This window comes from Nematostella vectensis, chromosome 13 (genome assembly GCF_932526225.1).
Source record: "Nematostella vectensis chromosome 13, jaNemVect1.1, whole genome shotgun sequence".
NCBI classification, from domain to species: domain Eukaryota; kingdom Metazoa; phylum Cnidaria; class Anthozoa; order Actiniaria; family Edwardsiidae; genus Nematostella; species Nematostella vectensis.
Window position 1 is genome coordinate 439,358 of NC_064046.1, and position 15,196 is coordinate 454,553.

The window sequence follows — 15,196 nt, forward strand, 5'->3', positions numbered from 1 at the left end:
TGATGATGAACATTACTCCGTAGTGATGATGATGAACATTACTCCGTAGTGATGATGATGAACATTACTCCGTAGTAATGATGATGAACATTACTCCGTAGTGATGGTGATGAACATTACTCCGTAGTGATGATGATGGTGATGAGGAACATTACTCCGTAGTGATGATGATGATGAACTTTACTCCGTAGTGATGGTGATGAAAATTACTCCGTAGTGATGATGATGATGATGAACATCACTCCGTAGTGATGATAATGATGAACATTACTCCGTAGTGATGGTGATGATGAACTTTACTCCGTAGTGATGGTGATGAAAATTACTCCGTAGTGATGATGATGATGATGAACATCACTCCGTAGTGATGGTGATGATGAACATTACTCCATAGTGATGGTGATGATGAACATTACTCCGTAGTGATGGTGATGATGAACATTACTCCATAGTGATGGTGATGATGAACATTACTCCGTAGTGATGGTGATGATGAACATTACTCCGTAGTGATGGTGATGATGAACATTACTCCGTAGTGATGGTGATGATGAACATTACTCCGTAGTTATGATGATGAACATTACTCCGTAGTGATGATGATGAACATTACTCCGTAATTATGATGATGAACATTACTCCGTAGTGATGATGATGAACATTACTCCGTAGTGATGATGATGAACATTACTCCGTAGTAATGATGATGAACATTACTCCGTAGTGATGGTGATGAACATTACTCCGTAGTGATGATGATGGTGATGAGGAACATTACTCCGTAGTGATGATGATGATGAACTTTACTCCGTAGTGATGGTGATGAAAATTACTCCGTAGTGATGATGATGATGATGAACATCACTCCGTAGTGATGATAATGATGAACATTACTCCATAGTGATGGTGATGATGAACATTACTCCATAGTGATGGTGATGATGAACATTACTCCGTAGTGATGGTGATGATGAACATTACTCCGTAGTGATGGTGATGATGAACATTACTCCGTAGTTATGATGATGAACATTACTCCGTAGTGATGATGATGATGAACATTACTCCGTAGTGGTGGTGATGATGAACATTACTCCGTAGTTATGATGATGAACATTACTCCGTAGTGATGATGATGATGAACATTACTCCATAGTGATGGTGATGATGAACATTACTCCATAGTGATGGTGATGATGAACATTACTCCGTAGTTATGATGATGAACATTACTCCGTAGTGATGGTGATGATGAACATTACTCCATAGTGATGGTGATGATGAACATTACTCCGTAGTGATGGTGATGATGAACATTACTCCATAGTGATGGTGATGATGAACATTACTCCGTAGTGATGGTGATGATGAACATTACTCCGTAGTGATGGTGATGATGAACATTACTCCGTAGTTATGATGATGAACATTACTCCGTAGTGATGATGATGATGAACATTACTCCGTAGTGGTGGTGATGAACATTACTCCGTAGTGATGGTGATGATGAACATTTCTCCGTAGTGATCGTGATGAACATTACTCCGTAGTGATGATGATGAACATTACTCCATAGTGATGGTGATGATGAACATTACTCCGTAGTGATGGTGATGATGAACATTACTCCATAGTGATGGTGATGGTGATGATGAACATTACTCCGTAGTGATGGTGATGATGAACATTACTCCGTAGTGATGGTGATGATGAACATTACTCCGTAGTTATGATGATGAACATTACTCCGTAGTGATGATGATGAACATTACTCCGTAGTGATGGTGATGAACATTACTCCGTAGTGATGATGATGATGAACATTACTCCGTAGTGATGATGATGGTGATGAGGAACATTACTCCGTAGTGATGATGATGATGAACTTTACTCCGTAGTGATGGTGATGAACATTACTCCGTAGTGATGATGATGATAACCACCACTCCGTAGTGATGATAATGATGAACATTACTCCATAGTGATGGTGATGATGAACATTACTCCGTAGTGATGGTGATGATGAACATTACTCCGTAGTGATGGTGATGATGAACATTACTCCGTAGTGATGATGATGATGAACATTACTCCGTAGTGATGGTGATGAACATTACTCCGTAGTGATGGTGATGATGAACATTACTCCGTAGTGATGATGATGATGAACATTACTCCGTAGTGATGGTGATGATGGACATTACTCCGTAGTGATGATGATGATGAACATTACTCCGTAGTGATGATGATGATGAACATTACTCCGTAGTGATGATGATGATGAACATTACTCCGTAGTGATGATGATGAACATTACTCCGTAGTGATGATGATGAACATTACTCCGTAGTGATGATGATGAACATTACTCCGTAGTGATGATTATGATGAACATTACTCCGTAGTGATGATTATGATGAACATTACTCCGTAGTGATGATGATGAACATTACTCCGTAGTGATGATGATGAACATTACTCCGTAGTGATGGTGATGAACATTACTCCGTAGTGATGGTGATGAACATTACTCCGTAGTGATGATGATGAACTTTACTCCGTATCGATGATGATGAACATTACTCCGTAGTGATGATGATGATGAACATTACTCCGTAGTGATGATGATGAACATTACTCCGTAGTGATGATGATGATGAACATCACTCCGTAGTGATGATAATGATGAACATTACTCCATAGTGATGGTGATGATGAACATTACTCCGTAGTGATGGTGATGATGAACATTACTCCGTAGTGATGATGATGAACATTACTCCGTAGTGATGACGATGATGAACATTAGTAATGATGATGGTGATGAGGAACATTACTCCGTAGTGATGATGATGATGATGATGAACATTACTCCGTAGTGATGATTATGATGAATATTACTCCGTAGTGATGATGATGAACATTACTCCGTAGTGATGATGATGATGAACATTAGTGATGATGATGGTGATGAGGAACATTACTCCGTAGTGATGATGATGATGATGATGAACATTACTCCGTAGTGATGATTATGATGAATATTACTCCGTAGTTATGATGATGAACATTACTCCGTAGCGATGATGATGAACATTACTCCGTAGTGATGATTATGAACATCACTCCGTAGTGATGATGATGGTGATAAGGAACATTACTCCGTAGTGATGATGACGATGATGAACATTACTCCGTAGTGATGATGATGAACATTACTCCGTAGTGATTATGATGATGAACATTACTCCATAGTGATGACGATGATGAACATTACTCCGTAGTGATGATGATGATGAACTTTACTCCGTAGTGATTATGATGATGATCATTACTCCGTAGCGATGATGATGATGAACATTACTCCGTAGTTTTGATGATGAACATTACTCTGTAGTGATGATTATGATGAACATTACTCCGTAGTGATGATGATTATGAACTTTACTCCGTAGTGATTATGATGAGCATTACTCCGTAGTTATGATGATGAACATTACTCCGTAGTGATGATTATGATGAACATTAATCCTTAGTGATGGTGATGAGGAACATTACTCCGTAGTGATGATGATGATGATGAACATTACTCCGTAGTGATGGTGATGAACATTACTCCGTAGTGATGATTATGATAAATATTACTCCGTAGTGATGATGATGATGAACATCACTCCGTAATGATGATGATGAACATTACTCCGTAGTGGTGATTATGATGAATATTAATTCGTAGTGATGATGATGATGAACTTTACTCCGTATCGATGATGATGAACATTACTCCGTAGTGATGATGATGATGAACATTACTCCGTAGTGATGATTATGATGAATATTACTCCGTAGTGATTGTGATGAACGGTAGGGAAGGGGCTCCATATAAAAGTAGAGACGGGGTGATCATCCTTTTTTTCGGGAAAAAACTTCTACTAGGTGTTATCTCTTAGGGCGTGTCACACTCGTAAAGAAACCTGCAGGTCATTTATATTGAAAGAAGGCGAAGATACCACTGAAACACACATACTTATAATCTAAAGCAGGGGCAGCGGAGAGGTCCCACTGAGGGGGTGGGGGTGGGGATATGGGGATTGATGGTTGAATGGATTGTGTTTTTGAGGGAGAGAGGGTTGCCCGGTTTTGACTACTGAATACAAAAGTGAAGAAGTTTTAAAAATGTATAATATCGCCTTTGGGTGTATGCAAGACGCGCGTTATATAAGAATGGATAATCAATTTTCATTACCGCAATTCACTCCTTTTACGTTTCTTGTTAATTTGACTTTTAATGGCGCTTTAACTCAAGTACAACTAATCCAAGATGGCGGACTACAGGAACTTATGGTCTTGTACATATCACTATAAAGGGTTGTACCCGAGAATCTATGTATCGTAACCCGCGGTGGTTCATGGGTAAGGTATAAACGGCTGAATCCTTGTATCTGAGAGCTTGTATCTGAAAAATGTGAATAATCGTAAGATCAAAAACAAGAATTCTTTAGCTTTTAAAACCTGGATTTGTATTTTATTTACGCTTATTTACTTTATACCCATGAAGCACTGCGAGTTACGATACTCAGGTTCTCCGAGTGCAACCTTTGTTGAAATAGGGTTATGGAAACCTCAACACAGGGATACCATGACACTCCCATTCCATAGTTTCAACTGATCGAGCTGACGTAGTGCAGTCTAGATGTTTAAATACCGAACAGCTCAAGAAAGACGAGCTCTGTCTTCATTCTTATTGGCTGGATCGTGAACGACATTTCCACTTCAGAACGAGCCAGCTCCACGTAACGCCAGCTAGTTTCCGACAACACCCTACGAAACATCTCCTCCGACCCGATCTCAAACGAGAAGACTATGAACACCCTAGTGCGGGAGCTCTTCATAAAAGCCTTGACTCCGAGGATGAAATCCCTGAGCCCTCTGTAGCCGGGGTCCATGAGTCCCTTCTCCAAGAAACTCACGTCTCTGTCAGGGGTGATGTCGGGCTTGAAGGGGATGAATGGGTGCGACCAGAAAATAATATCAAACGTTTTTCCCGCTAGCCCTGGCGCTTTAAACACATCCCCAGTCGCGGTTCTCACTTGGTTGTCCACGCCGTGCAACTTAGCATTCTCTGCAGTATTTTTCACGGCGGAGGGATTGACGTCTGTTGCCCAGACCTGACACTTTTTGCTGTAAAGTGCCGCCATAATGGAAGTCAGACCCGTTCCACAGCCAATCTCAAGAAGGGCAAACGCCTCTCCCGGTTTTTTGTCCATTTCTTCCGCGAGAACTCTCAGGAGCTCCGTGGTGGAAAACGCCGCACCTTGCTCCGTGAGTTCGGTATCAAACACGGTGGGGTACTGCCAAAGGCTTTTGCTCATGACAGTGATCTTTCGCTTGTCTTGTGTCCGTGCCTTCATCTCTTCTATAAGCATATTTAGAGGGCTCGGGCCGGCAGCGCCGTTTTCCATGTCAAGCAGTTTTGACAAGTTCTCGCACACGCTTCTGTACAGGTGAGACTAGCGACTAGTTCAGGCTGCTTTAAGTTGAGACGCAGGGCGAGACGACGCTTATCAAACATTTATATAGCCGTTGAAAATAGTTTTCGGTCCCAAAATGAGTAATCAATTTGACTCCCGTCGTGCAAGGTTGGACGTCTAAACACTTGTGTGAGATTTTCAGAGAAAATTCTGACATAAATAAGAAACTTTTGATATTATTTTATTTACACAGCAATAAAGACAGCCGGGGTCCTTTTTTCTCAAGTCGGGTTGTATGGGTTGACAAAATTTGAGACCCGCGGATTCGATAATTCTTTGAGAAAGAAAATTGGTTCTGTCTGTGAAAAATTAAGGTCAAATTAGCTGAACAATAAGATAAAATCTCAACAAAAAACTATATTTGTTCACATAGGTTAGTGCACTTGTCTTTGCCCCCCCCCCCCCCCCCCGGGGGCAGCATGTGGCATAGACGTGGAGAAAATGGAGATTTTGCTAAAGATAATGCTCTACATATAGGGGCCAAAAGAAACATGACATTTGTTTTCCTTGCGTAAACGAATTCTTCATTCTCATCAATTCTAGAAGGGTGCGGGCTGCGTCCGTGCTTTTTCCTATCTCTGTCCTCCGCCGCTAGCAAGTAACTCGCATTCGCACTATGGAAAATCAAAGCCAATCATTTCTACTTAGACACGATTTTGTGTGCCCATGTTTCCCATTTGAGTAGATATGAAACGGCCACAAATCGAAATGAAAAGTGCATTATAGACACGAGTCACAGTTGGGTGCTCTCTGCTCTCGTTTATTTAGATTTCTCACAATCATAAATATTAGTATAAATCCACTCAAATACTATCACGAATCTCGCAAATTGATGGGTTCTCGTACTCACTATCTATTGAGCCATAGATAGTATAAGCCGAAGTTTTCGCGCCAAAAGCGGTTACTTATTACTGAGAATTATTAAAGTCGTTTTTTTTTTCGAAGTACTATCTATTGACTCATAGAAAACTCGAACTCGTAGTCTAAGACCCCGTCCAAACGTATACGGAATCGAATGAATCCGCAACTTTTTCTTTTCGGATACGGCTATCGTCCACACACGACGATAACGCTGGCGTAACTTTTTAAATCCGCAAACGAAAGCGGAACGAAATGGATACGCTACGATTCGGTATACGTAGGAACGGTCGAATCCGAAACTTTTCGATTACAGAATCCGTGTGGACGGTTGAGTTCGTAATTTTTCTATTACGATGATGTAAAAATCGTAGCCAGTCTCTAACCGTAGAATAAACAAGATGGCATCCCAACGTGTAAAGCTAGCTAAAACGATTACGGAATCGCCGTATACGTAGCCGTAGCAGGCCTCGAATTAATTGGGGGGAGGGGGGGCACGATACAGAAACATTAAGAAAACAATGAGGGAACAGCCACGCCCCTGCTGTTCATTTCCTAAATTTTTGAAAATATTGGGGGGGGGGGGGGGGCACGTGCCCCCAGTGCCCCACCCCCTGCTACCCCCCTCCCCCCTTCCATGGGTAGCTGATTTCAGAGTGACACTAAAGGACGACTGTGCAGGAGACTATCAACTTAATGATATACAGATCCGTGATAAATCGTAATCCCCATTTCATATACTTGCAGGTAACTTCAAAGAACGCGCGCTCATATTATATTGGTTCGCAATCTCGGAATAATGGACAGAATTCACAGCTAAAGATACGGGATAAAGATTCCTTTTGAAAATGACTCTCAAAAACAGGAAACTGGCATTTTATGCCCGAACAAATTTATCTATAATTAATATCTGATGGCAAGTTTAGCTATAATTAATATCTGATTCATTTTTTACGGCCTAAAACCAAACCGCCTGTGTTTTGACAATTTCCCTCCAAATTGATCTTACAACGGGCTCTACAAATTAAATTTCGCTGCAATTTTATTGGGGTCATGAAAACCTGGACCGGCTCTCGGGGATATTTATTTACCAATGGGCAACCTGTGGTATATAAGCACTTGCAATAGCCAGTTACCCCCATAAAAGCTAGACCAACAAAAAAAAAGTGAACTTTAGAAGCACACTAGCATACACACATTGGCACCAGTCGGGCCAAGACGGGACGCTAGCACAGTCTATTACCCGTGCAGTTCGGCAACCATGGACAGCTGTTTCGTCCTTATTAGGACTCGTCAGCATGGCATAGCCGGTTTGCCTCAGTTAAACTTCATCGGCAAAAAAACTGCAGGGCGACTTCGACTCGAGCGAAGTGCTTTAAACCACAGCTTAGATCCATGTGGGATCTAGAGCTGCGACCGGGCTAGCGTGATGCCAATTGTGCGGATCACGCATGCGACCAGTTTATTTTGCCGATGAAGTTTAACTGAGGCAAACCGGCTATGCCATGCTGACGAGTCCTAATAAGGACGAAACAGCTGTCCATGGTTGCCGAACTGCACGGGTAATAGACTGTGCTAGCGTCCCGTCTTGGCCCGACTGGTGCCAATGTGTGTATGCTAGTGTGCTTCTAAAGTTCACATTTATGTATACATACTCGCAAGGATAGTTTGGCTATCCGACGGAGTTTTAGACTAGCAAAGGTCGCATGCGTGATCCGCACAATTGGCATCACGCTAGCCCGGTCGCAGCTCTAGATCCCACATGGATCTAAGCTGTGGTTTAAAGCACTTCGTTCGAGTCGAAGTCGCCCTGCAGTTTATTTTGCCGATGAAGTTTAACTGAGGCAAACCGGCTATGCCATGCTGACGAGTCCTAATAAGGACGAAACAGCTGTCCATGGTTGCCGAACTGCACGGGTAATAGACTGTGCTAGCGTCCCGTCTTGGCCCGACTGGTGCCAATGTGTGTATGCTAGTGTGCTTCTAAAGTTCAAAAAAAAGTCAAATTTCTTGTTCTAAACCGATTTGATTAAGAAAACGGTACATGACAAATTTCGATTTGGGAACAATCAAGGATTTGTTGTACAAATCATCAAATCTTATTTTAGTTGTAGTCTAATTATTCTTCTGTTAACCCTCACCAAATCCTTGCTCAATATTAAAATTCGCCAAAAGCTAAGACAAGCTGTACGTACCCAGTAAAACAAGAAGGACAGCGAAATAACGTGATAAATTTTGAGAGACCAGTTGATTCGAGTTGTATGAATATCAAGACAAATTTGGACGACAATTGTGCCCGAGGGTAATCTCATGGCTGATGGTTTGGGCTTGCTGTGTCATTTATTGACTCAATGAAATGAACCGAGAACTGGGAACTTAGCATTGAACCTTACATACAGACTTGCCCTGTAACTACTTCCGGGGCCTTTTCACTTCCGGTCCAGCTGTTCTGTTACCATGTTCCCGATGACTAATTATACGTGGCTATATGATCCTCGCATGTGTAAAGCTCTTTTTCTACTAATATGTTTATGCTTTTTATGCCAATCCAAAGTGTGCTATTTTAATTGGTGATATACAAATATACATTAACTGATTAAAGATTCTACGTGGCTTGCTAAACGAAGCGGAAAATTCTTGGGAAAAGCGGTGTCGTTTTCGCCTTTTATACCGGAAATACTAAAAAAAGTGGAACTTGTTTTGGAACTTGTTCGGTTGCGCAGTTTTTTACTACGTGTAGAAGGTGTTTAGTTTTAGCTTCTTGTCAAACGTAGTCTTTTCTGATTGGCCAAAGTACCGAGTACCAGGCCCTCTCCTTGAACTTACATCTTCTAACACTTCCAAAATGGCGCACGAAGTCGGTCTGTTTTCTTTATTGTCATTTCTTTTTATACTCGCTTTAGTTGTGGCTGCTCCACCAAAAAAAAAACCCACTGATGGTAGTGGCCCAGCATTAAATCTTAATGGTAAGTGTTGAAATCAGCTGCTTATTTAGCCACCAATGCCTTTGAGTGACAACTCTCTATACAGACTCAGCGATGAAACTACTTTCATTCTCAATGTCTCTCTCGTTTCTCCCAATATTTACTCACAGCTCCCCTAAATAGAAATATCCAACAAGGTGGTGAAAATGGTGGCCATAACCAGCCCAAAAATGAAGGGTCAGACACTGGAGGTAAATTAGCGAGAGGCCATGTACGGGTTGCTCTTTGTTTGCGGGTGAATTCGCCCATTCATCTCCTGTACTGTAGTTTGCATTGACAAGGGTTTTATAAGATGTGTATACCATTACACAGAGGCCAAAAAAGCACACGGCTTTTTCTTATTTTATCACATTTTGATGTAATCAAAATTTCATTTATTACCTCAAAAGCCAAGGCTTATCTTGGAGGGTCTTGTATCAACGATAATATACTAACTAGTTAAGTAGAACAGTGACTTTTAATGCACATTTAAATAACTTAATGTAATTCCCTTGAATTGCACTGTGCACCCCTTCTCTGCATAGTGGTGCGCGCTGTTTGTTTAAATTTTTCAGTTTAAAGTGCTGGCATGCACCAAGGTTGTATAAGAAGTCAAAGCAAAGGGCGCAGATTTTACTTAAAAGTTGTTGGTTACCCCCACTTTTTATTTGCGAAAAAAATGATATACTGAAAGAAGAAAAAAGTTGGGTAGCAGAAATTTGTTTATTTTCTCTTAAAAGCTGTAAAATACTCCAAAATGGTGCTTTTTACCATATAAATAGTGGTGAAAACTGCGTCTTTTTGTGCAATCTCCTAAAGTGTGATTTGTTTTTGTTTAGGAGATCGATTTTGGCAACTCAACAATCAGAACTTAATTTTCTAAAGACTAGAGGCACTTTTTTGAAAACTAAGAGTTGGGATTATTCCTTACACGTTTAGTAAAAACGTGTTAAATCTACACCCCTCTGTTGTAAAAACAAGTTCGGTACCCCCATTTTTTAAATTTTATTTTTTGAAAGCCCTTAATTTCAATATTGTTCATGCCAAGTTGTCAAAAATTCTGGATAGTAGAACTATTTCAAGGGAATTACCTTTACAGAAATGACAAGAAAAGGAGATAAATGCTTTTACAATAGATACAGCAATAACCTTACATTGATTTTATCATCTGTTATTTTGACTTATTTTATCATGGCTTATTTAGAAACAAGACTAATTTGTAATCACATTTATAGTCCCTAATAAAAGTTTTTTTTATTGAGCCTAGAGAGAGGCTGTTTGGTGTCTTGTATAAACACTTTAACAATGTTTTTATAGCTATTCCTAGCATAACACAACTATTCCAGGTAGTCCAGAACCTCATATCAGTCAATCAATCAATCAGTCGTTCTTTCTAAAAAAATAAAGCTCTTGGAGCAACCTCTATTAAAAACAACCAGTGAATATGTTTGCAGATACTTTAACATTTGACTAAAACACCACAATTTTGTTTGAACCCAGCTTCCTACATAGTCACCCACAGGGAGCCCAATAATACACACTTCTTGACTACCTGGAATAGTGGTGTTATGCTAGGAATAGCTGTAAAAAAACTTGTTAAAGTGTTTATACAAGACACCAAACAGCCAACCTAACTCCTGGTCCTGGCATTTCGCTGTCCAAAAGACTATAACACTTGTTTGAATAGCTTGAAGAAAAAGTAGTTAAAACATGTAACAAAGAAATATTGTGTGTACTATCCTGAAAATTTCTTGCTGCACCACAGCCCTGTATTGACTTCATCATAATTTTTTTTATTTCCCAAAATATCCGCCTTCTCTATTTCTCTTCACAGCTCATCAAGTTAATCTAGATCAAGCTGGTGGAAATGCTGGTCATGATCACCTTGCTAACAAAGGTAAACTTGTATTAAAGGTCAATTAGGCATCCCTGTAGCTTGAGTACTTCATTGCATAGAAAAACTCCAGCAAATACATGTCACAGCTTGTGTATATTTTTATGTGTCTGATTCCAGAGCAATCTTTTTAGCTGATTCATTGGAAAAAGTAAATAAATAAAAATCCCAGAAATGTTGTGGTATGCTGAAACAAATTTTCAATACATCACAGGCTCATGAGGGATGTAGACAATGGGGTTTAGTTTCAGACAGTGGTAACCCTGGTTCCAGAGCCTCAAACTTCTCTCTATTTAGTGGCCAGCGATCTCTCTATTCAGTGGCTCAGTCTCAACCTCGCTGGCCACAAAATAGAGAGAAGTTTGAGGCTCTGGAACCAGGGTACACAGTGGTTATTGAATAATGTCTTTTATTGGTTGTAGGATCCTTTGGGGTTCAGTCACCCTCAGTGATCTAAAAACCTGATAAAAGCCAATAGCCCATCAGTACAATACGAAATTCAGTAAAAATTAATAAACCATTACAATTCCAGGTATTTATCACTGGTTATATATGATAATCATAGTTCAAGATGCTGTACAGTATACTGCGAGTTCCTAGGAAATTTTGCACATTCTTTTTAACAGTCCACAAGCAGCCAGAGAAAACTAATATCAACAGACAGGAAGATAAAAGGCCCCATAAAAGACCCAAAGAGAAAGATTTGAATGCTGGCGTGATCCAGCTTGGTGAACACCCAGACTGTGCAGATGATGTCCAAAGACTTTGTCACGAAGTGCCCAAGGGTAACAACTTTGCCATATTGGTCTGCATTCAGGATAAAGCAGTGGTGAGTTTGTACCCTAAAATGTCACATATGCTTGTTGCAAAAAGGAATTTTACCATAAGGGATAGCAAAATGGGTTTGGCCTACATTAATTTTGACCCCTAAAGGATAGCAAAAAGGTGAAGTTTCTAGATTTATCAGTTTTCTTAATTTTCTATGTGTGTCCCAAGGATAGGAGCCACCTAATGGATTGCACCCCTTGATGTATTCAAAGGGTGCTATCTTTTTTTTATAACTATCAAAAAAGAAAAGAAAATCTTACGAGGTTTGACAGAAAGTTTGGTTTGTATTGTTTGGGTGACTTTTTTTTTGGGGGGGGGCTCTTCCCCCCCCCCCCCCCCCTGGAGTTAATGGCTAAATTGGGGTTATTGGGATGTGGTTTGATTGTCTATAATATTTTTTAGTCCAGTCAAGGTCAATAAAAAACCCTATTTACTTATTGGCTATTTTTAAGCAAAACAATAAAGATGCATAATTCTCTCAGGGTTCTTTTGCTAACTTACTGGAGTTCCAACTAAAACAGTTAAAGAGAATTCAAAGCCTTTTATTTGAAAACCGGGATAAATTTTTAACTTACTGTACATACAGTAATAAAAGGTTACAGTTCTTTGGGAAATTGGCGGGTGCAAAAATCAAACTCTTCCTTTTTCCACTGCTCAGGAGGTGGAAGGAAGGTGGTTATAATACTACTAACACCTTTCTGCTTTTTAGGAGGATGAAATTTCAAATGAGTGTCATAATGTAAGTTAAACAATTCATATATTTTACATTTAAACATTTACTTTGTATCCCATTCAACAACTCTAAATCTTCCTTTTTACCCAAACCTCACCATCAAAATCTACTCTGTACACCACCCTCACACATCTAGATCACACCTCATTACAGGGCATCTGATAGGGTGCGGAAAAAAGCCAAATTGTGCGGAAATTTGACAGCAAATTCTGCGGAGAAAAGAGCAAATTGTGCTGAATTTTTTTAACATCTCGCAAGCTTTAAAAATGTATGCTTGCGTGAACACAAACTTTATATCTCAGTGAAAGATAATCATCGCCAGAATGAGAAAAAAACATGAACAGAAACAAAAATTAAGGTAATTTTCCGCAATGATATATGAAAATTGCGACCGAATAAAATAAAAATACACAAGTTTGTACAGTAATCCTTCCCTTTTCTACATAAATAAAAAATCTGGCTTTGCTCTAGTTTGTCTAGGCTTCTGAGTCCAATAACAAGTGTTAGTTTAATTCTATCCATGCGAATTACAAGATAATCGACAATATGTGAGAAACGAATGCACCAAGTCACACAGTCTAGTCACTGTATACAAAGTCTTGCTTGCTGGACTTTCACTACATGTAATTGTTTACAACTTGCTTCAAAGTCTGCAGCTTCACTTGTTTGGCTAATATTCTTTGTGGTGCTTTCTACAGTGCCTCAAAATGCTAGTAGTGATGATGACCGAAAAGGCAGTCATCATTCCTGCTTCCTAACTAGCTACATATATGCTGTCCCTTTTTCCCTTTTTAAACTCTTTTCCTATTTTGTGCAGCTTCTTTGGCATTACAAGAAAAACCTAACCTGCGATGAGAGATTTGAAAAAGCTGCCCAGCAGATGTGTGCATCAGATCTTCAAAGGGTAAGTGTTGACAAATCCAGTCAGTCCGCGCTGATTTATACTCATTGTATTAATACATGTTTCCCAGCTTCCATATTGCCAAAGTCAGCTTGAGAAATATCCTGGTCAAGGAAAACTGGTGCCTTGTCTTCTCGAACATCGCCAGAACGTCACTGATACTCGCTGTAAGCACATGATGACCAAGATGCAGGCTATCGTCTTCAGCAATTATCATCTTATTGATGGCTTCTTCAAGGAATGCCAGGCAGACGTTGAGAGAACAAAATGTGGAAGAATAGAAGAAAAAGAAGAAGACGAGGTACTGCTATAAGAGTATTGAGGGCCTTAAGATTAGCAATGCATTGATAAGTACCACAAAGGTTAAGCTGTATCCTGTTAACTATTTTAAAGAAGGCTGCACTCTAGAATTCTTGTGTTGTAACAAGTAGCGGTTCTTTGGTAACTTATAACTGGATAAATTCTGGTTTCTGGAAGCCATGTGAATTTTAACAGGCACATAAACAATAATTCCAACAACAACAAAATGGAAGAGACACTGCTTGCATGTTTGGCTAAGAGAGAAGTTTATTTGCCTCAACAAAAAAAGGTTCATGAATAACTAAAATTTGACAAATAAAGCTTCTCTGCCACCGGGTGGGTTGGAGGGAAAGAAAAGACTGTCTAAAATACTAATGAAAATATATGTGCTTACAACACTCACTACCTTGTGCTTTAGAATAGAACACCTATGAACTATTTACACAACCCCATATAATATGGGAGCTAATGTCCATCACAGAGCTGTCACTGTTAAGCAATTAGCACCTTTAAGCCGGAACTGGAGGAAAGGAGGGGAAATGATAAGGCATTTTAAACCTAAATTTGTTTTTATTTACAGCCTATTTTGTTCATATATATGTTACCCATAGATCAGTGTGGGCTACAACACATGGATTGCCCAAGTGCAACCTTGTTTAAAAAATAGGTGTATGCCTTGAGTAAATAGAGAAAATGGATAAAAGAGATGCATGCAAAAAGTATAATGCTGTAGATCTATTCTACATAAAGCCAGGGTAAAAGATCTTGTTTCATTTATAGCCAAATTTGTTGTTGCATATCCTCCAAGAATAAAAAATTCCTTTCTTCGTTTGGGAATAGCACGTAGTCAGTCAAACCAACCAATCAAAACCAGACAAACCGCCCCCAAAGCTTGTGTCTGACTACGCGCTATTCCCAAACGAGACATGGATTTTGGATTCGCTGAGGTCGTGCAACAACGAATTTGGCTGTAATAATGGAAAATTTTTTTGTTGTTTGGCTCCTGCAGTACATAAACCTTTGCTTTTGTATTAAAGCCGCATTGTCACCAGTTTACTTCCGGTCGATTACGCAACAATCTCCGATGATTTTTAACGGAAAACGCGAAAAATATTTCAAAATATTGAAAGCAGTGTGTCTATTGGAAGTTTCTTTGAGGATGTGATCGATAATTTAGAGCGGATGGCC

At 39.6% G+C, this 15,196-nt stretch overlaps 1 protein-coding gene across 2 annotated transcripts in view; it reads left to right on the top strand.

The window, feature by feature from the left end:
* The first annotated feature begins 9,098 nt into the window (after positions 1 to 9,098).
* Positions 9,099 to 15,196, top strand: part of LOC5521472 (Golgi apparatus protein 1) — a 37,902-nt gene continuing 31,804 nt past the window's right edge. Inside the window, exons 1-7 of one of the 2 annotated variants that reach the window (XM_032366610.2) lie at positions 9,099 to 9,355; positions 9,484 to 9,564; positions 11,187 to 11,249; positions 11,873 to 12,075; positions 12,784 to 12,813; positions 13,625 to 13,711; positions 13,779 to 14,009. In XM_032366610.2, the coding sequence (XP_032222501.2) occupies positions 9,235 to 9,355; positions 9,484 to 9,564; positions 11,187 to 11,249; positions 11,873 to 12,075; positions 12,784 to 12,813; positions 13,625 to 13,711; positions 13,779 to 14,009 (816 nt within the window). In that variant the 5' untranslated portion in view covers positions 9,099 to 9,234. The remainder of the gene's footprint in view (positions 9,356 to 9,483; positions 9,565 to 11,186; positions 11,250 to 11,872; positions 12,076 to 12,783; positions 12,814 to 13,624; positions 13,712 to 13,778; positions 14,010 to 15,196) is intronic. The other variant, XM_001641208.3, reaches the window with a different exon arrangement.